General features: G+C 40.9%; 1 protein-coding gene across 4 annotated transcripts in view; it reads right to left on the reverse strand.

The window, feature by feature from the left end:
• Positions 1-206: 206 nt before the first annotated feature.
• The window catches only part of GRAMD1C (GRAM domain containing 1C), a 51,316-nt gene continuing 27,049 nt past the window's right edge, over positions 207-24,473 (reverse strand). For 2 of the 4 annotated variants that reach the window (XM_015636970.3, XM_015636986.1), the window contains 12 exons: positions 21,737-21,855; positions 20,426-20,546; positions 16,465-16,624; positions 9,843-9,989; positions 8,913-9,031; positions 7,686-7,828; positions 5,987-6,090; positions 5,122-5,298; positions 3,567-3,624; positions 2,956-3,066; positions 2,016-2,121; positions 207-427 (listed from right to left, as the gene is read on the reverse strand). In XM_015636970.3, coding sequence (XP_015492456.1) covers positions 350-427; positions 2,016-2,121; positions 2,956-3,066; positions 3,567-3,624; positions 5,122-5,298; positions 5,987-6,090; positions 7,686-7,828; positions 8,913-9,031; positions 9,843-9,989; positions 16,465-16,624; positions 20,426-20,546; positions 21,737-21,855 — 1,443 coding nt within the window. In that variant the 3' untranslated portion in view covers positions 207-349. The remainder of the gene's footprint in view (positions 428-2,015; positions 2,122-2,955; positions 3,067-3,566; positions 3,625-5,121; positions 5,299-5,986; positions 6,091-7,685; positions 7,829-8,912; positions 9,032-9,842; positions 9,990-16,464; positions 16,625-20,425; positions 20,547-21,736; positions 21,856-24,473) is intronic. The other 2 variants (XM_015636979.3, XR_002002101.2) reach the window with 2 other exon arrangements.

The raw sequence follows: 24,473 nt of genomic DNA on the forward strand, positions 1-24,473 counted from the left end.
TCCTAAGAGACAAGCCCAGGTCTCTGCTGAGGGTGTTTTTCCCCATCTGAAATGTTCATGTCTGTTCACCAGCAGTACAACTGCCCTCGCTCACTCACCATGGGATGGATCCAAGAGCTCTGCACTGTTTGGAATTGAGACTCCCCAGGGTAGAAGGCTGGCAGGAGACAACACTGCCAAAGCTATACGGCAATGCAGAACCCGACTTACTTCTTCCACAAACCTTTATTCTGTGCAGCTTTTGAGCTTAACAGTAGAGTCCAGAGGAGACAGTTACAATCCCTACCCCACAAGTCCTCACACACACATCAGTTCTTCCAATGTCTTGAATGAAAGGCTGATGTGGCTATTAACTCTCGGTCTTGCTGCTCTGTGTCCTGTTCAAGTGGTCAAAGCTTCTTTGGAGCATGGAAAGGGAAATCTTCAGCTGTGAAGATACAATCATCCCCCCCCGCCAATTACTTAAGTCAGTCTCCTGCATGGCTGAGTGATATCAGGAAAATAAAGTCTCCCTCCTCCTTTTCTTTTAAGGATTTCATGTGATTTCCTCCTCCCTGTTTCCATAAACAGTTGGCTTACTGTGCTCTCCTAACAGCTACACTCTACAGAGTTTATAAATACTAACAGTCCAGGATGATAAAGTCTTAACACCTCACCAGACAACAGCACAGAAGATAAACCACCCCACTCATTTTTAGTCACAGATAATGTTCAGTGCAAATACTCCAAGGAACATGGCAGCACAACATGAATTTTCTTTTAATACCTGGCCCTCCTAGTGCATTTTTGTGCACGAAACGTGTTTAGATTATTGACAACCCTCAGAAAACACAAGGCAGCAAACACTAAGATGTGTCAGGACTTCCAGACAAAAAGTGTTATTCTGGTTGAAAAAGGTGGCTAAATTCTCACTTTTCTTTTTTTTACACTGTGTGTTCAAAAAGCACTTAACGCTTCCGAATTAGGAATTGTTTGGATAGTAAGCAGAGAAAATAAAAAGGGCATGGAAATCAGAAAACTTTGCCTCTAAAGTGAAACTTCCAGCACTCAGGCTTTTTGAAGTTGTGATCAAAGTGGTTAATTAATAGATCAATAGCAGTTGTGCATGCAGAGACACCTCTAAATAAGGAGTATAAAAAATGGCTTCTTTTTCTGACCTCCTTTAGTTCATGGAAGAACAAAGAGCAAATGATGGAGAAAGGTACATGTGGACTCCCCCTTCAGCTTTCCTAAACTAATAATTTATTCCATCACATTTTAAGATTTAATAAATGAAATTAAAATCTGAACATTCTTGAGTAATAAGTAAAATAAATTTACTGTCCTTCAGTTACTGAGTCAAAATTTCAGTGTAGGGATTGTAAGGACTTAACAGTCACGGACTTCAGGATCAGAGACAACAGTATTCAACATCTTTTTTTTTTCTTTTTTTTTCTTTTTTTTTTTTTTGTGTCTGTAGTATACAAGAGCCTGAAATTTTAAGTTACTGTGAAGGAGGATTATCTTCTATGGAGCCTCTCAGAAACATATGGTCTGCAGAAATTATTTATTTTCACTGGATATTAGGTGCCAGGATAAACCTGAATGAAGAAACCCCATAATAAAATGGGAAAACACTTCACAAATCTTAATACAAGTGTTCTTAGAAAAGGGAATCTGTTTTGAAATACTCCAGTCTTTGCTTTGTCATGATTCAGAACTGCATTAACACATCTCTTAAGCACTTGACAAGTTTAAGAAAGTTGACATGGATACTTGCATCTTAGTCCAATAAAAAACCCAAACCAACTAACCAAAAAAAAACTCCAGCCCTCCAAGAAACAAATTCAAAACCTAAGCAACCCAAAACATCAAAAACATAAGCGCTGCCTATTAACTAAACTAAAGCCTAGCGCAAAACAGATCAAGAAAACTTCATCTAGACCAGACCACATCAAACAAAAGCTATGATAACACAAGGGAAAACAACTTGAGTTGTTGAGAAGAACATAACCACCAAAGATTTTCAGACCTACCTGCTCAAGCATTTCAATTGAGTCTCTTAAAACTCCTTTCACATGTTTAACCTGTTCTTTATCATATTGAGGTATCTCCTCTTTTGATACAATTTCTGGGGATATGCTGAAAATGATAGAGATTACATCAGAAACATGAAACAAGCACCTCAATGCCTTTTTAAAAGCAACTGTTCTTTGCCACCATTACTCTGCCATTGCTAAAACATCCTCTTATGAAAGCCATGTAAAAAAGCTGCCTGCAGTTGAATTCTAATCCATTTTCTTGAAGCTAGTACCTCAGACCTTTGCAGGCAACAGCCATCAAGAAAATACTGCTCACATTTTATTTACAACGTAAGGTCCACACTTCAGGAACCAATATCTTTTTTATGAAGAAAGTTGCTCTAGCCAGCTCTGAGCTGGACATTCTGGGAGGTCCCCACACCCCTTCCAGACTCAACATCAGGACATGGCTGTTAACTTTTTTGTTGACACTGTATTCAAGAGGAAGCAACATCTTTCTGTGTCTGAGTATAAAAGGCACCTAACATGGAAGTTTGCAAAGGAGAGGAGATTTAGTAGGAGACTCACAGAGAGAAGCTAAAAAGCTAAATGAATCTCAAACATTCCATTTCAGAACATGCTGGTTCACACAGGATGAACACTTCGGTTCTGTGATCAGCACTATGATATTCACAGAAGATGAGTCACAGCAGGCTGATAAATGCAAACTAAGGTTAGCATTTCTCCAAAAACAGCTTGTCAAAGGAGAAATTTATTACTGCAAGATGCAGTCAGACATGTCACTGGATTTCAGCATAGACCACAGAAGTACAGCAAGCCCCAGACACTTCTGAAAATTTGCCACTGAATTTCATTGCTTATAATTTATTACTTTAGATCAGATTCTTACATAAGCTGAAGAAGAAAGCAAGCAAAGATTGTGAATGCAACTTACTTCAAAGAGCTTTCCTCCTGAAGCTGGACATGATAAAGGGACTGAGCTGCATGCTCTATCTTTGACAGTTTGAGGAACAGTGTTATATTCAGCAGGACCAAAAGCAACAAACTGCAGAGAGAACAAAAATCAAGTTTTTTAATAATCTCAGTTGCAATGCCACAAACACAAGATCATGGCTAAAGACAGCTAAGGAAACAGAATCCTTCCAGAATCCTGTGAGAAAAAAGGTATAGGGCAGCACTATACTGAAAATTAATATCTGAACAATTCTTAGCAGTTGCCATTAAGCTGGGTAATAGCAAACAGAAATAACAACAGTATCTCTTCTTGGAACTTTTAAAATTAGGAATTAGTAGATCCTAGACTTTCTTTTTTTTAATATGATCAGACCTAAGAAAACCTGTAAGGTAGACCAGTTTGACAAGCCAGCATTTTCATCCTGCATGTCATTTCCAAGTCAATCTGCTCCCCTTTTATTATCCACATGGTCCGCTCAAATTAGTTTTATCATGCTACATACAATCTTAACATGCAAATGAGAAACAAATACAGATAAAAACCAAGATGAGCTTGAGTCAAGCAACATTTTAATGCAAGTGAGTACTTACAAGACACTCATTACTACAATGATGGTGGTGGTCCTACTTACTGCATCTCTTTTCCTTCCTATAGGGCATGGAAGAGAAGGAGGTTAAAAAGTACTAAAGAACATTTCTAAATGATGTCTGCAGATACAGATGTCTGCACATGTCAGTGCCCAGCACTTCACACAGAATAGCTCAACAACTTCTGGTGGGAAAAAAAATCAGGTCATGTAGGTGCACAGGATCACCTCCAGCATTCACCAAGGCATTTTTGCAGTCATCTCTGAGAAGTTGGCTGAACAGTCAGGCTCTTCCACCACAATTCCCCCTACCCACTGTTCTGGGGAGAACACAGTGCTGGGGCATGGTCACATTCAACCTAAATAGCCTGAGAATGTTGCAGTGCATTCATTACTAACATGCATATGTGCTGCTAGTCACACACAGCAGAGACAGGCTGCAAAGTGGCTCTCTTCTGCTTCTTCTCCTGCTCACATTCATCTTTCTGACAATCAGCGTCAGTCACGTTTTCCTGTAACTTGTCCCATCCTTACTGGCTTATCTCCTGTCCTGAAAACAGCCTTTTGAGAGGCCATCTGCTATTCATCAGGCAACAGGGATCAGACATTGAGGCACAGAATGCACATGTTCTCTCCAAACTGAGTGCCTATTACTGTGGGCACACTGATCTTTAAGTGTAATTAATTTTGCACACCCTGCCCTAGACAAAAGACACACATAAAAGCTGTAATGTACACTGAGAGACAGGCTAATCTGAAAAGGTGGAGCAACAGTGGAAAAACTAAGTAATTAGGAAGCAATTTCACATAGGTAAAGAGTCCTTTACACATGCTGTGATCCAAATATTCTCTCAGTGCTATCTATACTCAGTGTTGTCTCTCTCTTTGGCGATGTGTACTCACTCCTACCTCACTGTTTACAATTCAGCTTCTGTCATGGATTCCATCATTCCCTGGTGCAAACTAGTGCACAGATGTTACTCATCTCTCTAGGTGAAGCTAATACTGTATATGCTGGTGGCCAAGTCTGTCGTGCCTAAGGGCAGTAGAACTGCAAGAAATGCTTCAGTGACCCAGAAATTACAGAAGCATATGGGAAACAGACTTCTTAACATTAAAAATAAATAACCAAAACTGAGATGACAGGGCCAAGAGGCAACTGGAAAAGTTTAATCAACTCACGACCTGTGTGCGCAGCTATTTGAAGAAAAAAAGCAATTTTTCAGAAACTTTTCAAGAATCAGGTTTGTTGAGTTTTTTTCCTGATCCAATCTCATTTTCAGTCCTATGCAAATACAGAACAGTATTTAAGATTTTGGTTGATTTTTGTTTGTCTTAAAACTGAAGGTGCTATTAGACTTAATGAGATACTCGTGATAAAAGTGATCATGCATGCTGCAAATCTACTTAATGCAAGCTTGAAGAAGCTTGAACTTGTTAAAGCATTTGCTATCATAGACAAGAGCAATACATACTCAAGTGTTACTCTTGCACTGTTTTAAGAGTTATGCTTTCTTGACCATACCTTTTGGAAAACACTTGATATAAAAAATTCCTACCTATTAAGCCGCCCTGGGACTCTACTATGTCACCAGAGGAATGCTGGGAAGAGCGTTTGGGAAGTGATTCTGCCAAACCCCGGTGTAAAGTGCGTCGCCTTCGTCTCAGAGCAAGTAATTTCCCAGAGTCTTCTATGGATTGATTCATTGCATATTCCTCCATTAGGAGATCCGATTCTGCAGTGGAAAAAATCTAAGGTTACTGCACTGCGAAAAAGAAAGCTGGAAAGCTGAAGACATTGTGAGATACGCAAGGTGGCAGTGAGAGGAACAAGCACACCTTCCAGCACATGAACATAAAGCAGGTAATTGGCAAACTACATCCTGACCTCCACCCCGTTTTATTTGCTAGAGGGCACTTAGAACGCTCTGCAGAGGTGGTGCACACTCAGCCCAGGCAGGATTGTTCAATGGTATGCCAGACAGCAGTTGGATGAGCACTGCAAGACACTGTTAGACTGAGACTAGGAATTGTGTTAAGACTGTGAAGCCTGCAGCAGTGGCTGGCCAGGGTGTGAACAGACATTCATGGAGCCTGCTGAGTACCACTACTTCTCTTATGCACAATCAAGGAAATTCTTAAGAGATAAGCACATGCAGTTGAGAGTAACAGCTTTCCTGCTGCTCCTGGTATTTCCTTCTGAAAGCAATTATGGCCAGGTATACAAGAGCCTCTTACTAGCCACAAGGCTTCTTTCATACCCTGGAACTGGCAGATACATTGATGGCAGGAAGTTCTATCTTCAAGAATGCTTAGATGTTACCTTTTTCAAGCCATTCTTTAAGGAGCCAGGTTTGACAGACACAGAAGCATACATAGCAAATGTAGCCTCCTTACTCCAGTACAAAGACGAAAATATCTCACCAAGTTGTTTGAAGTTTTCCTGTATTCCTCCCCAGGTATTCTTCTCGATTACAGACTTGACAGGGCCCCAAGGCTGTTTTTTGTACTTCACTTCTGCAGAAACCCTAGCAAACAGAATGCAATAATGGAACAGTACTCTTCTAGGCAGCACTGTGATAGCAGAAATCTCTTATCAGAAGCAAGCCTCCAGCTTATGTCTAAAATCCAAAATACCAACTGGAACTGCCATCACTCTCCAGCTGGGCAGTACTCTCACTGAAAAAATGCAAGAGGCAAACAGTAGCAAAGACATCTCTAGCTGAAGTGTCAAAATCTAAATGTCCAAATTATGGGAAACATTTTGGAATGTTTTCCTTCAGACTCAGACTACCAGATGATTTCTATCCTCTGAAGCATTCTCATTTTAACACACACTTAAAATAGGATTCAGGCTTCCAGATAACAAAGTCATGATTTTTACTTTGTATGTTCACATATGATATATTACACAGGCACTACAACAGCAGAATGAGAAATTCCTTATCACATCTCGTACATCAAGTGCTCACATCCTACCCTGAGTAGACAGAAATTAAAATCTGTCTTTCTGTGAACGTAACAGAGGGGAAAACTACATTCCTACCGTGCATTCCTCAGGTCAAGCTAATCAATACTGCTTCCAGAATAAAAATTAATTGGACTAGAATCCTTCAGAGGGATACTTCTAACTGAGTGAGTCCCAAAGCTATTCATAAAGGACAAAGTCCTTTATTTCAGTCAAGAACACTGACCATCCTAAAATACACTTTTTTCAACTTTTTAAGTAATCTTCCAAATCAATGTAAGCCCACTGGATATGGTGTAACAAAATAACTCCTTTCAATAGAGATTCTGAGCCATTTTAAGTACAGTTTAGTAAGGCCAGCTGTAATATCATCGTGTGACTTCTGTGCTATACATGTATGCTTTGTGCATCATGTAAACCTAGGTTTTTGTTTGTATCCTAGGGCTGTTCTATGTCTCAGAAAAAAAACAAGTCTAGGTCTCAAAGAAGAACAGTAATTCACTCACAAAACATCCAAAGCAGTCTTTCAAAGACCTTCCTTCCCTTCTTCTCCCAGTAGAGAGGGAGTTTTCAGTAGTTTTATGGCCTGAGCTTAGCAAGAATAGAATCCAGGCTTGCTAACCTTTCCTGAGGTTAACTTAACTGATTAAGTTTGAGACAAAAGCTCTTACTGAAGACAGCATCACTTCCAATGTTTTCAACAAATGGGAGAGGAAATTCCATATCTAGACAGAGTTCACTTGAGTGCCCTTCCTTGCAAAATTAAGTACATTCCATCTTCCCTGCACATTCCTGTGAAGGCATTCTCCTCTGCAGGCCCTTAGCAAGGATGTCTGGGAAACCTTCTAATAAAACATCTCAATTTTTTCCTATTTTTCCCATTCACACCACTGCACTCAAAAACATAAGACAGGTGAGGACCCCAGCTCAGTCTTGGAGATGATTTATTATTTGTACCTCAGAGTCAACATCTCAGTTAATCTCTCACATTAATGAGATCCAAGCACAGCATACGTGTGACAAGAAAGAAACCAAGCTTATTTTTCTGAAGAGAACCCAGCATTCTCTGTGCTGCTGGTGGACCTTTAAGTAATCATCAACTGGGAACATCTCTGCCTTGGCTTCTGCCCTCCCCCGTGCACCACCCAGACTCACCGTAACCGGCACTTGTGACTGGATGTGCGGCTGATGTAGTATCTGTTCACAGTGTAGAAATAATCATGGTAGGGGACATCATGGGTCAGAACCTCAGCATCCACCTGGTAAGACTGACCTTTCTGGCTCTGCTTATGCAGGATCTATCATAAAAGAAAATAAAATTAAGAAGGTATACAGTGGTACACAAATTTCCTCCGCCCTCTTTCAGCCTGAGTTCCTTTGGCTGGATCAACCAACTCCAAGTGAACTCAAGGAGAGAGAAGGCCTGAAGAACCACTATAATAATCAGTTAAGAATAACAAGTATAGGTGGGGTGGGAAAAGAGAAGATGCCTCCTGCTAGAGCCAACACTAGCAGCAGCAGGACTTCCCCACTACCACCTCAAGTACCAGATGCAAGGCTGGCCACTACCTGATGACCACAGCTGCTCTTTGAGACCTTTCCCAAAGCAAAACTACAGAAGGATTGAGATTAGAAGGCACCTCTGGTGCTTGTTTTGTCAAAGAACTCAAGCAGGACTATCTAGAGCTAGTTGCCCAGGACCATGTCCAGGTGGACAAAGAAGGAGGTACCACAACCTCTATGGACAACCTGTTCCACTGCTCAGTCACCCTCACAGTGAAGAAGTGTTTCCTCATGTTCAGAAGGAATCATCTGTGTTTTAGTTTGTGTCCACCACCTCTGATCCTGTCACTGGGCACCAGTGAAATCTGTGGCCTTTGATGTTGAGGGCCTGACTCAGAATTTTTTGCACCCTCCCCCCACACACTTGCTATAAACTTTAAGATGCCCCTGAGTCTTCTTTGGGCTGAACATTTCCAGCTCTCAGCCATTTCTGACATTGGATACTCCCTTCATCATCTTACTGGCCCTTTGTTAGGCTCTTTGTTAACCTCTCATACTGGGGAGCCCAGAAGTTGACACTGAAAGCCTTTGACTGCGTATTTTCACCCCTCAGTTCCTAAGAGATGTTCATACCTTTCCCCACAAGTTTTGTGGGTGTTTACAGCCATCTGTAAACATAGAAAGCCTCTCTCATTTAATAATTTGTGTCCGAAATGGTGAGAGAGACAGCAAGCCACCCTCAGAGATGATCTGTTTAAACTGCAGATGCACATTCAGTTCACTGAACTTTAATCCACAGTCAGAACTCTGACAGACCACAGAGCTGACCTGTCCCTTGCTTTCAAGGGCACCAGGCAGACACACACATGCACACAATACCTGCTTTTCAGTTGCAGTTGTGAACTTCCCACAGAGTGGATTGTTAATTGTTACAGTGTACGTCAAAGTCCTCAACTGATTGCCATTGGCGTCTCTATTCCAAGGGGTTGATACAGCATCTAGATGAGAAGTTATGCAAAATCTCACATAAAAATCATTTGAAGGGCATTATCTCTTCCTTATCGTGTCTTAACAGCTCGAGAACAGGAGTAGGGGGAACGACAGAAATCTAATTCCAAATACTTGTGGGGTTTTTCCAAGAAAAACCATACCCACATAGTCTGCTAATAAACCAAAGTGAGGCTCTGAATAGCTGAGCCTGAATCTACTGAAAGAGACTTGAGGGTGGAGAAAAGAGTAAGCAATTAAATGAAAATATGTCATTTCCCATTTGCTTAAAGTTGAATAGATTCACTTAGCATTATCAAAAGCTTTTGCCACTTTGCCTTCCAAGCTGACACTGAATAAATATCACCCTTTTTGACTTAATTTTCTGTTCTTACAGTCTCAGTGAATAAAATTTACTCATCCAGAAAATTAAAGCCTGTGAGTATCGTTTTTGAGGATGCAATGATTTTTGCCTGTGTACCAGCCGTACAAATTTCACTATTTCTGGGACACAATGTAATCAGAAATACCCCACAGAATGCATCAACTTAATAACCTGCTCGAAATTCAGGCATTAAGGCGCTGCTTTGTGGTGCACTGAAATTAGGTTTTTACTCCAAAATGTACATCCCTAGGGAAACAATAGTCTAGCTTTAAATATCCTCTCTCATAATGAAACTTTAAAAAAAAAATCTTTAAAGCTTAAAAATTATTTTAAAGCAATAATAAATTTAAAATTAAACTTATCCCTATTTAGCAATTCTCAGAAGCAAAAATTTTCAGGCTAGCTTGTAACAGACAGAAGGGAGAAGAGTTTATTACCTACTATACTCCTGGAATTAAGAAACCTCTGCATGAAGTGAGAATTGGTGAAAAGGATTTCAAACATCTTGTCTGCAGTGATGTGGAAAACTCTGTTTATAAAAAGTCTCCCATAGAGATCATTGTCAGAGACAGTCTCCTTCACTGCTAAGAAAGACAGAGAGATCAGGTTAAGAACAGTATTATGAAGAACCTTTAGAGCATTCTAAGCATTATTATAGTTTAAATCCTTCCCAAGCTTGCATCAGCATTTGTTTCTCGCTCTCAGAAATCCAGTAAGGATAGCAGCAAATGATTTGGTAGGTAGGTTGTCTTCAGGAACAAAGTCCAGAGCTGATTTTCAAATAAACACCACTACCTCTATTTCTCTGTGCAAACTGATATATTAACAGAAAAAGGTACCATCCCTTTAAATTTGCCTACAGTATTCTACTGAATAAATTGGGGATAGTTGGGGAAAGGCAAAGTCAGCATAATTTTCATTAATATGTGTGTCTATTGTACAAAAAACAAGCAAGAAGGACAGTAAAACCATAGCAGTTTTCATCTTGTGGCTGGTTCCAGAATTCTGCTTTTAACATTTGTAATACTGGTAACGTCCACAGAGTAAAGGACCGGGCAGACTCCCACACAGTTCTTCCCTCCATACCTATTGAACAGGAACACAAGGGATACCCTGCTCCATTTTGCAATCCCCAAAAATGTACGAAGAACTTCAAATGCCATCACCTATTTCAAAACCACCGAGCACCTCAGTGGCATTCTGTGGCTGCAGCACTGATCTTTGCTATTTCTGTTTCTTGGTGGTTGCTGGCATGACTCAGCTTTGTGGTTGTCTCAGCCACGCTTGCAAGAGATAAGGAGAGAATTATAATCCTGGAGGGCAAGCAGCTCCCTGTGCCAATCCCGACTCAATCTGCTTATGCTTTAGAAACAAGTCAATCCTAAACTGTAATTACCAGCAAGACAAACAAACCCCCCTAACTGCCACACATCACTAAAATGAAACAAGAAGCCCAAAAGCAAATCTTGCATCAGACAGACACAAACCAGGATGGCCAACCTTTCAACTGAAAAAATGAATGCTCAGGGCTAGGAAAGGTCAGTGCCAGCCATGAATGCAAAGGTAGCCTGAATATCATGCTGCAGTTCACAAGCTGCCTGCAGGCTAAGGTTACAGCACTTAAAACATTACTGGCTTGGTAGCAGTCAATATCAATAAGGCAAATGCACCAACTGAGAAACCACTGCAGTCCGCAACAAAACCTAGTTCTGACTGAGCAGACTTCCTCTCCATGCTGCTCCTAGCCTGCTAGAAGCCCGTTAGAACATCTGCCTCCAAAAACCTCTCCTTGATCTCATCAGGTTTCAAAGTAGGACCCCAAAAGCAAAGTGCGAGTGCCGTGTTTTTGTGCTTGCACAAGAGATTGACTTCCTCTCCATGCCGCGTTCTGCTTATGCAATTGTAATTCCACACAATTACGAGATGGGACAGAAAGCAAACACACATTTCAAGAGGCCTATTTAACCAGTCAATATGCAGTCATTACATATAGAATATGAATTTTGCTGCGCTGAAACATTCTGCAGGAAGCCAGAAATTCAGCCTGAGTTTTCAGCTTATGCTCACTGTACTTCCTCTCCCAGCTGAATCTAACAAAAGGCAGGACAAGTGAACTCTAAGTTTGACCTCCTTTAACAAGACCTCAACATTACAGATCTCTCCTCTCAGAGTGCACTCCCCACATCCTCTCCTTTGCTAAGGGACAGGAAGTTTCAGATACTGATGCTGACATCCCCTCCGCCTACTGAGCATCAGTTAGCATGGCATCAGATACCAGGCAATTCAACCCAGTTACTGCAGTTGAGTGTTACTCAACATCGACATGCTCAAGGAATCTGCTACCACTTAAAAAAAAAATAAATAAAGACCCAGACACACGATCAAGCCACCAGATAAGCATCAGATCAGCTTTGTCAGCTATTTGTATACGTCTTAGCAAACACAAGATAACACAAGTTACCTCTGCCCCAGTGAGCATGAACTAAACAACTCAACTTCATGTTCACCTGAAATGCCTGAGGACAGCTACTATTTTTCTGCTGATGCAAGGTAATTTGGTAAGCCAGGGGAACTTGTCATAGGTGCAAAGCCCATGCTTTATCACCTTAAGGTGAAGATCTTGCTACCAAGCTCTATTAGTCTGAGCCTGTCCTCTTTCTAGTGAGTCTGAAGAAAGAGCACCCACGGGTCTATACAAAACTTCCCATAAGTTAATTTACCTACATTATCTCTATATGATCATGTCTCTAATAAGGAATAATCAGTAAAGCGTCAAGTGCATGAGCACCTATTGAGAAATATGTTTTTTACTTACAATCCTTGTCAGCTCTTGGAAGAAACAAAGGTTTTAGTTTTTTTTTAAATGTTAGCACATGCAGCAGTAATTTTCAGAAAGTCCAAGTTAAACCTGGGTTTACGTATCAGGCCCATCAGCTGCTTTAGATGCTAGGATTCAAGCAGCTGTTCTCCAGAAAAAACTGTAAACCCTTTGGACAATGGGTCTGGAAGGTGCATATATGTATAAATGCTGTGAGTTCCATATCTGTGGAATCAAGTAGCAGGACAGACCAAGAGCTTCAAATCACTTCCATCTGGGCTTCTCAAAATTTATTTGTAGAAATCCTAGATGAAGCAGTGAGCACAAACAGTAGTACAGCAATGAATAAGCACCCACTTTATACACTTGCAATTTGAATAGAACAGGCAGCTTTAACCACTTGTCTCTGGTACAAGCGAAGACCCATGTTTGTCTACTATTTCATTTGTTTTAACTCACACAGGTAAACTTGTATCTGCCTTTGATTTTCACAACAGTAGGGCAATATGAAGCATTTCACCTTAGACTGGCTTGGAATGCTCTTTATTAACAAAATGTTTTGTGCAAATACAGAAATATCAGTCTAACTCCTTCACTTTCAGTGTTGCTCTAACCCCTCAGCAGCATACAATTACCAACACTAAGTCTCTTAACCTGAATACATTTATAGCTGAACTGGAGCTGTCTGCTAAAAGAACATGAGATTATTCTGACTTTAGGTAAGGATCCCTAGGAACCCAAAAATACAGAAGTGAACATATTACCCTGGTTCAGCCTAACAACAGCAAGTCTATTCCCTCCCCCACCACTGCCTTGCACTTCATAAGGTCATTTTCATCACTGCAAGGCAAGCTGTGAAATAATGTTTGAATATAATAACATTATGCAGCAGGGATGGCAGGGGTTAAAAGACATCTGCAGTGAAAAAAAAAAAAAAAAGACAGAAAATGGGGGAGGAAGGGGCAGTAAGAGAAACACTGTTATTAAAATTCTTATCAACACCCAACAGCAAGAAGCTAAACACATACCACAAGCAAATTAAGAAAGCTGAACCGATAAGAGCAGAGGCTATCAAACAAATTAGTGGGAAGGTTGATTTTTCAACTCCACAGAGTTGGGGGAGGATCAGCATTTTTAAAAAGTATATATGCAAATCTTGGTACTGTTGAACATTTCTATACCACTGGGGATGGGGAAAAAATTACACCCTGCATGAAAGATATGTAGGTAGAAGCTTTTAACCAAATACACCTGAAATCAAGTGAATAGAACCAATTCCTAGAAGTGAACATGTTCCAGACATCAACTATTTAAAGACTCTATCAGCAGTATCAACCATTTTCAGAGAATTCTCCTATACTTTAAGTACAGAATTATCTTGGGGAGCTACTATGTAAGTATTGTCACACAAAAACTTTTTCCAGTTCACAAGATAAAAAATCCTCACAACATTTTGCCTTCAGGTGACTCAAATATACATCCTCCAAACACCAAAGTAAGTATTTTTTTTTCAACAAAATATATCCTTTCAGTATTTTGGTTAAAATGCCAGTAAGATAACTGGGCTACTCTTCCTTACATACACTGCATACCCAAAATTTTGGGGGGAGGGGGCGGGTGGGGGACAACTAACAAAGGGCTGAACCTAATTTCAACTATCCTGTATTTCAAACACTGTATACCTTATATACCACTATCTGCATGCAGTCAAGCCTCTGCTTCTTACAACATCTTACAGCACCATGGTGCAGACAGTTATGCTCTCTCCTGCAGATCACACATTTAAGGCAGTTATTAGCACACACAGAAGCAACACAGTAAGTCATGTTACACAAGGAGAACAGAAATATGTGATGTCCCTGTATACAGTACAGCCTTCTAGATGAAAACACTGTTTTTCCAGTATCCTGCCTCCCCCTTCTTTCTCTGAAGTATTTCATGTTGCTGAACATGGTCATTGAAAACAACCAAACTACCCTATATACTACAGAGTCTCGAGGAAATTATAAAGATCTCTTGGCCCTGTGTTGGAAACATGTATTTTATGCTTGAACTAAAATCTGTTTTCTGAAATTCAGAATTAAGGCCACAGATATTAATGTTTAGCTTAGCCAAAAGTTTGTCATGGCTCAGGATTTATACTCTGATTTATGAAAGTGGACAAAAACACCAAGATGCAGGTCAATAGGCCAGTGGTGCACAGTGGGATGCAGATACCCCCCCACACCTCCCCCCCATCCCACGGTGAGAACTGCTTAGGACAAGGGAATTAATGTTGTGGAGAACAACAGTCTTGAGCTTGCCCCTCACCTTATTTGCCAGGACACCTCCATGGGCAGCCTGAACCAGAGGACACAAGAGAAATTAATCGCATGGGTAAACCTTTGCCATGTAGGAAAGCTAGTTTCGTTTGCGTGAAGGAATTCACCTTGTAAGAGTGTGGGGCAACTGCAACAGAAAACAGACAGAGAAACAGAAGAAAAAAATTCTAAGCATGAAGATTCTGAGAGAAAAGATTAATGTTGTGAGTCTAGAAAATCCTGCTCTGAATAAAAAAAAGACTAGAAGACTAGTCTTGGGGAAGGGAAGAGAAATAAGAAAAGCAGCATGAAGTCAGTTGTCTTTTTATTAAAGAGACATCTCCAGTTTAATATGCTTTATTTATTCAACATCATTAAAGCAGGCATGACAGGGAATATTTACTGCTATAGTTTAGGCAATTAGCTGCAGGAAAGACAACAGGACTTCTTTTTAATCACTGGAGACCTTTGACATAAAAAATAAAATCCAGAGACAGAAGAGAGATGCAGTAGTAAGAAGATAGGAAAGCTGCAAAATAGCTGAAACATCAAAAGGCCAAAACTTTCTGCTGCTCTAAAAGATACACCTAGGAAACAGTAAATTAATTTGTGAAGCTTGTTAAGTGTGTAGGAGTATGGCATAAACAGCCTGTTCAAGTAGGTATAGTCACAAAAATGATCATGCCTGACATGCATTGAGTTGCATCTGAACTCAAGCCAACACAGAAGCAGTATGGGGGAGCATTAGCAAAGTTAACCGAATATAAGCATATCTCCAGGCAAAAATCACAACTTGAAGGCAGCCAACTCAATCCATAACTCTGAAAGTTTTCCTGGACACCTCAACAATTTCCCCATAATGACACCTTCAAACAATTTGACAACAGAGTTGTCAACTCTGAAATGACAAAATTTATCAGGGAGATTAGGAACTGGCCTCAATTAACTAAACTGTTCTATTCCTGCCAACAAGTGATGAAGTAAGTTCTCTTTGCACATGAAAGAAATATACAGCTGCTACTGAGCACAGTAGTACCATTAGGGTTTTCTCACCACCATATAAGCTTGAAACCAATAGAGGTTGTGCACACTTCACTTTAAAGGCATTTACAGAACCCAAGACTCAGATATCACAGAATATCCACCAAAGTTCAGTAAGCTGTCTGAACAACTACAGCTCATTGGCACAGAAAACTTCCCCAGGGTAAGTGAAAATCTCACCACAGAAAGTGAGAACTTGGGCTACTGTAGGACCACAGGACAAGCACCCATAGACCTCAGCAGACTCAGGTACCCGAGTTTCTTCTATCTTGTACTGGGTAATGACATATCAGTTATAAGGCTGTTGTATTAGGATCCATTAAGATACTGTTTGCACAGAGAGTGTAATCCTCTGCAAGACATCCATTCAGGTTTTTCATCTTCAGATTCAGAATATGTACAATACTCTCCTGAAAGCTGGGAAGTTGTCTTCTCTGGGCTTTCAGAAAGTTCCTCAGCTTACTCCACCAACAACAGTGAAGCCCATAAGCCTTAAGAAAGTGCAAGTGTAAAGAAGGGGGGTTGGGGGAATCTTCAGAAACTTAAGAACAGCCTGAAATGTTTCCCCTCAGTTTCCAAGAAATGAAAACAGAGCAAAGAAACATCTTTGAAACTGACACCACCCCATTGTCAAGAAACTTTTAGTTTAAACTACTGGCAACTCTCAACCCACTAAAAGAGAGAAAAAAAAAAATCACAATTTCTTTGTTTTCATTCTGAACACCCAGCAACTTTTTTTTTCCCCAGAAACTACAGGAAAAAAATGGTTTTGCTGCAATTCCATGAAACAAATAAGCAAACAAGTTTCATAAGATCAGAAAGTTCTCTAACTTTCTCCACAATTGAGATGTAACACCAAAGTCATGTTGTCTTACAGATCCTAACTGTTAAGAGATTTACCTTCTTCACTATCTGAAGCACTGCTCCTCTCTGGAAGATTTTCATTCTCATTAAGGTCCAAGGACTTTTCTAAAGACCTGCTCCTAACTAGCTTAGCAGGTGTTCTTTCTGAAGATGGAGGAGGACTCTTTATTTGCTTCTCACTTGGGGACTCCTCCACCTGAAACAACCAAGAGGAGAAAAAATATCAGTAATCAGAGACCATGAAAAAAAAAAAAAAAAAAAAAGTTACTTTAAAAAAAGACAGCCATACAAAGTAAGCCACAAGTTCTATCTGCTCAATTACCCCACAGTCAAGTGCTAATTTCCCCCCTGTTCCTATACCCAAGCCTACCTCTCTTCCCTTTATTTAAAATATTTTACTAAACCCTGGTATTTACCCTGGTATTATTACCTATATTTTACTAAACCCTGGTAGTAAGGAACAGACTTATTTATATGTAATGCTGGTACCAAAAACTGCCTTAAATGGGACAGTCTCCTTGCACCCATCTGCACAGTTTGGGCCCCTTCCCTGATTTGACATTAGCATTTATAAATTCATTAACCTAACACAGATTTAACTTTGTGTTCATCTGGTTAGCATTTTCCTAACAGTTTAGCAAGGGTCCAACAACCCAGAGGGGATGCACAATGAAACAGGCACAGTGCCCTTTCTCTATCAGCAAGATTAGATTAGCCCAATGTCATGGGGTAACTACATACTTGAAAAGTTATTATTTTGTAGGACGCCATCACCCTTTGATAAAAGAAGTTTTAAAATATGGCCTAGAGCCATCTTACCTATAGAATGCTACTTCTCAGAAACAAAGCAATGGAGTATAATTTGCCATCTCCAATATATAAGCAGGAAGGAAATCCCTCTGAGTATCAGTCACTGAATCAATGATGCAGCTCTTTACCTTAAACAAGAACTGTCAGCTAAGCATATATGCCATTGCATACTTCACTAAGTTAATCTCCAGGGAAAATATATGGACAAGCTTATGTATCTCAAAACAGCATCCAAAAAGCTTGGCTACCAGCTTTGAATCAGTTTTCATTCTAAAACTCTCATCAAGGCCTCACTGCCACCAATGGAACGTCTGTGATCAAGAGCAGCACAGCCCCTGGAAGAACAGTGCATGGACCATAGTAAATATGATCAGGCCTCCTCAACTGAGCTGCTCTGATTCATTTGCAACACCATCATCCCCCTAAAGATTATTCAGCATTGACTCAAGAAAGCAAAAGCAACCACTGCTTAAACAGTCATCATGTATTTCCTGTACTTCTTGTGTTTTTTTCAAAATAAAACCTGATTTTTTTTTTGTGCAACCAAGGGCTATTAGGAGGTGGGTGGCTGGAAAACAGACAGGCATAAATCTGACTGCAGTATAAGCAGAAAAAAGTACTCCTTCAGGGTCAAAAAATTAAAAAGGAAGACTGAATCAGAAAAACAGATCAGTTACATGGCAGAGAAGCTGCCATGTAAGTTATATTCAGTCACATAACAGGATCTAGGACAGAACCAACATTCAATGTTGATATACCAGTACAGATGGAGTCCAAAAGGACTAGCTGTGACAGAACAGCATAAAAATTGACACACTGATCCAGCACAAACCAATGGACTCTCATAACATTTTGACAACAATCAGGGATCTAATGAAATGGGGCTCCCACCAGCAGTGTAAGAGCAGCCCACTATGCCATAACCAGAGCAGGAAAGCCAGGCCCATATCAGAAGACAAAAGCAACAGCTCCTAGAAAAAAAAGCTTTTCATGATGTCATGAAAGAAGAGATTAAAGCTGGGGCTTTTGTAATAACTGATAGAGTTTGACACAGATTTCATGGCGTTTTGGGTTAGTTTGCATTTGTTTGGGTTTTTTTCACACTAAAGAGTAAAGATTTTAAGATCTGTCAGCTGGAATTAAAGACATATAATTTATTCCCTATTGTACATTTATCTCCTGAGCTAGTCCAGTACTGCTAAGCTCTGTGCCAAGGTTTTTTTTGTTTTCAGCCTTTGAACAGCAAGATATGGGACTGGAAGGCCTCCCTACAAGGGGTGGAAGGAAGATGATGGTTGCAAAAACAGGCAACAAGGTGGCTCCCACATTCACATGTACTGAGAGGCAGATGAGCCATGACTGGTGCTCCACACATTTTCCTCAATCTACCACAGCCAGCCATTAACAGTATTTTTTTCAAGATGGGCCAAGTACAAACACCTTCACTATTCAGATCTTCCTCTTATGAGAGGTTTGAGACTTACTCTGTCTATCAGAGCAGTAAAGGGAAGTTTAAGCCTGTCTCCCTCCAGTCTTTGGAAGGTGGTCACGTGTGCTTTGTGTCATCACTGCGATGGCATTTGATAAATGCATTCTAAGCACTACTGCCTCCTCCTACTGCCCTTGTGGTTCTACAAAATATGCTGCAATCCTGGGGCTGTGGAGAGAGCATGGATAATCTTGAGTAATGCCAAGTGACACATACAGCTACACAAAATCGTTGTGCATTTTAGCTACTCTGCAACAGTAACACGTTTATCAAGAGCACACTTTTACACTATAATTAAAAGACTTTTCAGAGGCAGTTTATTCAAGGCAGAATCCTGGCATTTTTACAGACCAAATCCCCAGGCATTCCTCCTTACCAAGATGCACAATTAGATTTAGCACCTGCAAGAGATGTCTCCGGGCGTGGCTTTTCCAGGCACAGCAATTATTTTTAAATGGCTTGTTCTTGCACAAATAGGACTTACAAACTAAGGCTACCTGTGTAGATTTTTAGTTATCCCAAACAGCCCAAATTCCAGCAGCATTCCCAGTCCTCTCAGGCCTCCCTTACAACTCTCCAAAAATCTTGTTTTATACTGCTAGGGTTTCCATGAGGAATACACATCATTGAAGCAGCAAAGCTTTTAACATCTGAGAAACACCAGTTTTGTTTGCTGTATATGAGTCTCTAGCCATTAACTTGGATTTTGGCAGAACTATTTAAATCCTACTTAACCTCCAGATCAGCTTTAGCAAGTGACAAAAGCCAGAAGATTTTACAGGGTAGTAAAAACTATTAAAATAATCTCCTTTCTTCCTTCCCCAAATTCTCCAAAGCAAAACTGGCAATTAAGTACCCAGCCCTAGTGAAGCATATAAAAAGTGCATTAGTGGTTTATTTTCTTTTCCAAGATCTTTGGGATATCTAATAACCAAGAGAAAATACGTGGAATTTTTTAGGAGTACAGCTGCACACAGTAACTGTGCTAGATGCTGTGCCCATCTCAGATATCGCTACTAATGCACCTGCTGTTCACACCAGCCAAACACATTCACAAACTCATACAACATGAATGATCATGAGTGAGGCATGCATGCTTGTTCAGCTGTACAAACCCAAGGCATCAAAGTAAAATTCATCCTCATTATAGCAAGTGTGGGGGATTTCCCCTTCCTTCTGAAGCATTAAAAAAAGGTTTCATATAGTCACAACAGCAAACTAGCTGACCTTTGAAGGCAAGAATGACAAAGTGTAACTACCTTTTAATAAGCCTTATGTATAGGAAAGACAGTAATACAAGAGGAGCTATCTTTTTAAATGACAAATAGCACAAGCAAGAAAGCATTGGAAGTGAAAAAGGCATTACTTTCAAAAAGCACTTAGATAAAACACAAATATGGTCCCCTTTGGAACTGGGTAAGAAAAACCAGTAAATTTTGTTTTTAAAGGAAAAACAAAAAACCGACCAGGGCATAAGCCCCAGCATGCAGAGAATTAGTGACAGAGCACTGCTGAAGCTCACACCAACAATATTCTCTTGCATAGAATTTTGTTCATTCTCAAATTTAAGAAACATTTTTAACTTCTCAAAGACTTCTTCGGAAGTTAATCTCCATTCATCCTATATTTCCAGATACACAAGTTGAGCACATATGCTTATCAGCTACAAACAGCAAGAAAGGCTATGTCAGCACTTACTCCTGGCAACATGTGTCTGTTGAGTGACTCTACTTCTGTTTGAAGCGTGGGTTCACGAACTAAACCAATCATTTTGGGTAGTTTTTCATCCCTTTCTCCAGAATCATCACAAACGCTGGATCTGTCCAAACCAAAAAGGAAGATATCTTTGGAGATAAGCGTCTTGTGTGATTTTTCCATTGAAAACATGGCTGTTCAGATAACATACTGAACTACCAAGTCATTCTTCCCATATACAGCTCATTAATATCAAGCCATTTTCTTCATTCCAGCCACCTCTCAGAAGATTCAGCTTCTGATCATAAGGTTAATAAAACCAAGAAAGTGAGTGCCGAGGGAAATGTGGAAACAGATACAGCTTACTACTAATTTTGAAATAAAATGTTTTAAGAAAGTGTCAGAAATTTTTTTTCCAGCATCACTTGTTAGGAAGTTGCAAAGTTGTGACTAAACAGGAAAAACTCAAAACAAACAAGAAAACCAAAAAAACCCCAAGTAAATAAAAAAAAAAATAATCAAAAGTAATCAAACAAACAAAACAAAAAATCAGAAAAAATATTTAACAGAACATCTTTTGAAGCCTGTAATGAAGTCAAGACCCTTTTCTCACAAACATACTCAGATAACACAGGATTGAAGAGAAAAATTACATTGTTCACTGTTGTAGAGTCATGCTTATTTACACAGAGATATGTAAAGCGCTGTTATTAGACTGACACTGGCAGGTCATAAATCAGTTCACATTTGTTCAAAAAAAATCAAGGTAGGTCTTTCAAAAAACCACATCATTATTATTACAATTATTCCAGATTATTATATTATTATTTCTGTTTCTTAATTCAAGCTGAGGGCAATACAAAAATAAGATAAGACCTCAGATATCAGGAGAACAAGGCAAAACAAGTATTTCAGTCTCCACAAAGGAGATGAAGAAAAAAGTACATTAACCATAATATAGGTCCATTCTATTCAAACCTTCCAAACTGTTGAAGAGCATACAGGTGCTGACTAGGCACCATCATTTGAAAAGGCTGCTATTTAAGCTACCCTATGCTGGTCCCCAGGCAGATCAGGGACAACAGGTTCTTCCTCTCTCCTCTTCTAAGGGGCCACAGCTGCACTGCTACTATTTTAGAAAATACACAGTTTTTACACACAGTCTGTGCAGTCTAAGTTCAGACCTTTGCATCCTTTTACTACAGTCTCAACCTCTCTGGTAAGGCTACAGCAGCTCTTTAGAAATGGAGCTTCTAAGAAAGAGGAGACTGCTTCTCCCCAGGTGTTTCAATAGGCTGTACAGCCTCTCCTTACCGAGACTGCCCGTTGTCCTCAGACGATGAGTGGAAGCTCTCCATCTCCTCGCTGTTCAGGCCCAGCTCAGAGCCATAGCTCTGGTGCACCAGCTGCCAGAATTCCTGCTTGGTCAGCCTCTGAAACAAAGCGAGCTAGTCAGGAACCACGGTATGGGACAGTAAGGCACTGGAGGAAAAACAGCAACAAGTTTGAATTACGCCACAGCCTTTAACCTCAATTCTGACAAGGACCGAAAGCATTCAGGTATCACATTCCGAGATTGGGTTTCAGCATTTTGGGCAGCTGTACTCCTGTCTACTCCACACTTCCATCACTGTTCAACCAATAACACCAGACAAAAGAAAGATCACCATTTTAAGAAAACACACATTTGTAGCCATTACTTGCTTCTTCACACGTCACCAATATTTTCACAGATACCTTCAAGGTACCTCCCTCTTGAACTTCATTTGATAGGGCAAAAGGTAAGTCAGTCCCTCTGATTCTGAAAAAACTGCTTAATAGATACCCACCTGTTTCCTGAGGATGCACTGAGTACTCTACAAATTGTGGGAGGCTAGCATTTCAGTCACTACACTAGTGTCTAGGTCAGCCAAGTGTCCACTTTGCCAAGGTGGGACAGGAGGCCATCACTTTGTACCACCAGCACCCTCTTTATGAAAAATAGTTGCTTTTCTTCAGGATTACCTTGACCCACCACTACCTAAGTCTTCTCTACAATATCTCTATCCTGTTCCACAAATGCCCACAGCTACCAAGACATATTTAAGTTCTCTTAAATCGTCAGGAAAGCTTAGAGGTGAAAGTAGCATGACACAGTCATATCTGCAAAGTAAGCAATGAGTTTCAAAGTCCATCTAGGCTGTAAAGGGTGGCGGGGGGGGTGTTATAAAAAAAGAGAAAGAAAGGAAATAAAAGGTTTTTGTATTTAACAGAGCTCAGAGAGCAATACCAACGATCTCAAAACAGGAGCCACCACACTGGAAAATGTGCCTCGGCCACCATCCATATTGATCAAGGGAACAAGACTGTGCTAATGAGGCAGTAACATAAGTAGTGCTTACTATTTGCATGAAATGATGACATTAAATACCCATGCATTATTTAAAGGGCCTTTAAATGATCCTCTCCGCCCGCTTGCTTCACCTGTAGAGTGTTAGTTACAGTACCCGCAATTTTAGACAGATACGGAGGAGCTGACCCGCACGCAGGATGTAAATGCACCGCGGCTCCCCGGGCTGCCGGCACTCCTCGCACCCCGTCCCGCTCCGCGACCCACCTGGCGCGTCCGGCGGGGCAGCGCCGCTCCCGCCGGGACAGCCCCGCTCCCGCCGGGAGCCGCCGGGGAGCCGCCGCCGCGCTCCCACTTCCTGCTGGGCGGCGGCAACGCCGGGGCCGCCCCCCCGCCGGGGCCGGGGCCGGGGCCGGGGCCGAGCCTTCCCCGGCTGCCGCCGCCCGCCCGGGCCGGGACAGCGCCAATCTCGGCTGCGGGACCCCCGCGCTCCATCGCATCCCGCGGGAGCCGCTCCCCCCCCAGGGCAGGGGCTCGAGACAGCCCAGCTCGGGAGACGAGGAAGGGTTTTGCCGTCGGGTTTTTCCAGCACAGCACGGCTTCGGGCTTTTCAGAAAGCAGCTGGCAACAAGCACCCTACTGGCAGAAATCAGTTTCAAGGTATTTCATCCTAGCGAGGGCAAAGCAAACATGAAAACACAAAACACACAGCTATAAAGCAAGGGTCATAGCAGCTAATGCCAGCCTCCCTCTGCAAAGGGGTTTGTTCTACAGAGCAATGCAGTGCTGAAACAAGTGCGTCCACTTACAGCTGGCCTTACTTTCCCCAGGCATTCTGTCTTCTGGAGCAATAAACTCATAACCACAAACAACTACCTACAGCTCTTCTTATTAAATGGCCAAAAAATAGGGGTGGGCATTGCATGGTTTCAAAATACGGCTGAGGTGGATCTTTAGCTAGCATACTTAGCAACCAGAAGTCAAAGGACAGAAAAAAAACCAACAAAAAACATTTTCATTTCTGTTGCCCAATATTGCCAGTGCCTTGCTTCATAATGGTACAGAGCTAATGTTGCTAATTAAATCCACCAGTATGTTCTGTCTATGGGCAAATCAGACTGCACTTATACAGTCAGCTCAATAGTTTGAGGAAATCACAGAAGCTTTTCAGCTTCTATAAAAGGAATCTATAAAGCTGTTTCCTGTTGTTTTGTAAAATCAATGTTACCAACTTCTGCTTCTAAAACAGGATTCTTGCACTTCGCTCAATTATTCCTGGCTCAGCTAGATATAATAAGTTCTTAATGGTCATAAGCCAAGATCAAACAAGACTTGCTTTATTGTATCAGAAAGATTCAGTTTTGAAAGCAAAGAAGGGCATAAATTTTCTGGGTCAGATTTCTGCTTCTGAGAGGATGGCTTAGAGAAGCTCTGAAGCTTGAAAGGCAAAATCTAAACATGAATTACTTTGCCCATTTAAGGTGATGGTCGACACTGGGTTTTACCTCAGTTCTCTTTGTATACAAAAACAAAGGCTACAAGAAGGAGCTGGGATACACTTTGATCTTTTCAAGCAGAGCATAGATCATCAATACTGCGCTTCATGCCAGACAAAGCAAAGTGTCATGGCACAAGCAATACTACAGAGTACCCCGAGAGAAGCAAACCTGATGTTTTTTATCCTCTATGGACAAATGCAGAAATAACAAGACATGCCAAACA

Source organism: Parus major, chromosome 1 (assembly GCF_001522545.3).
Source record: "Parus major isolate Abel chromosome 1, Parus_major1.1, whole genome shotgun sequence".
NCBI lineage: Eukaryota > Metazoa > Chordata > Aves > Passeriformes > Paridae > Parus > Parus major.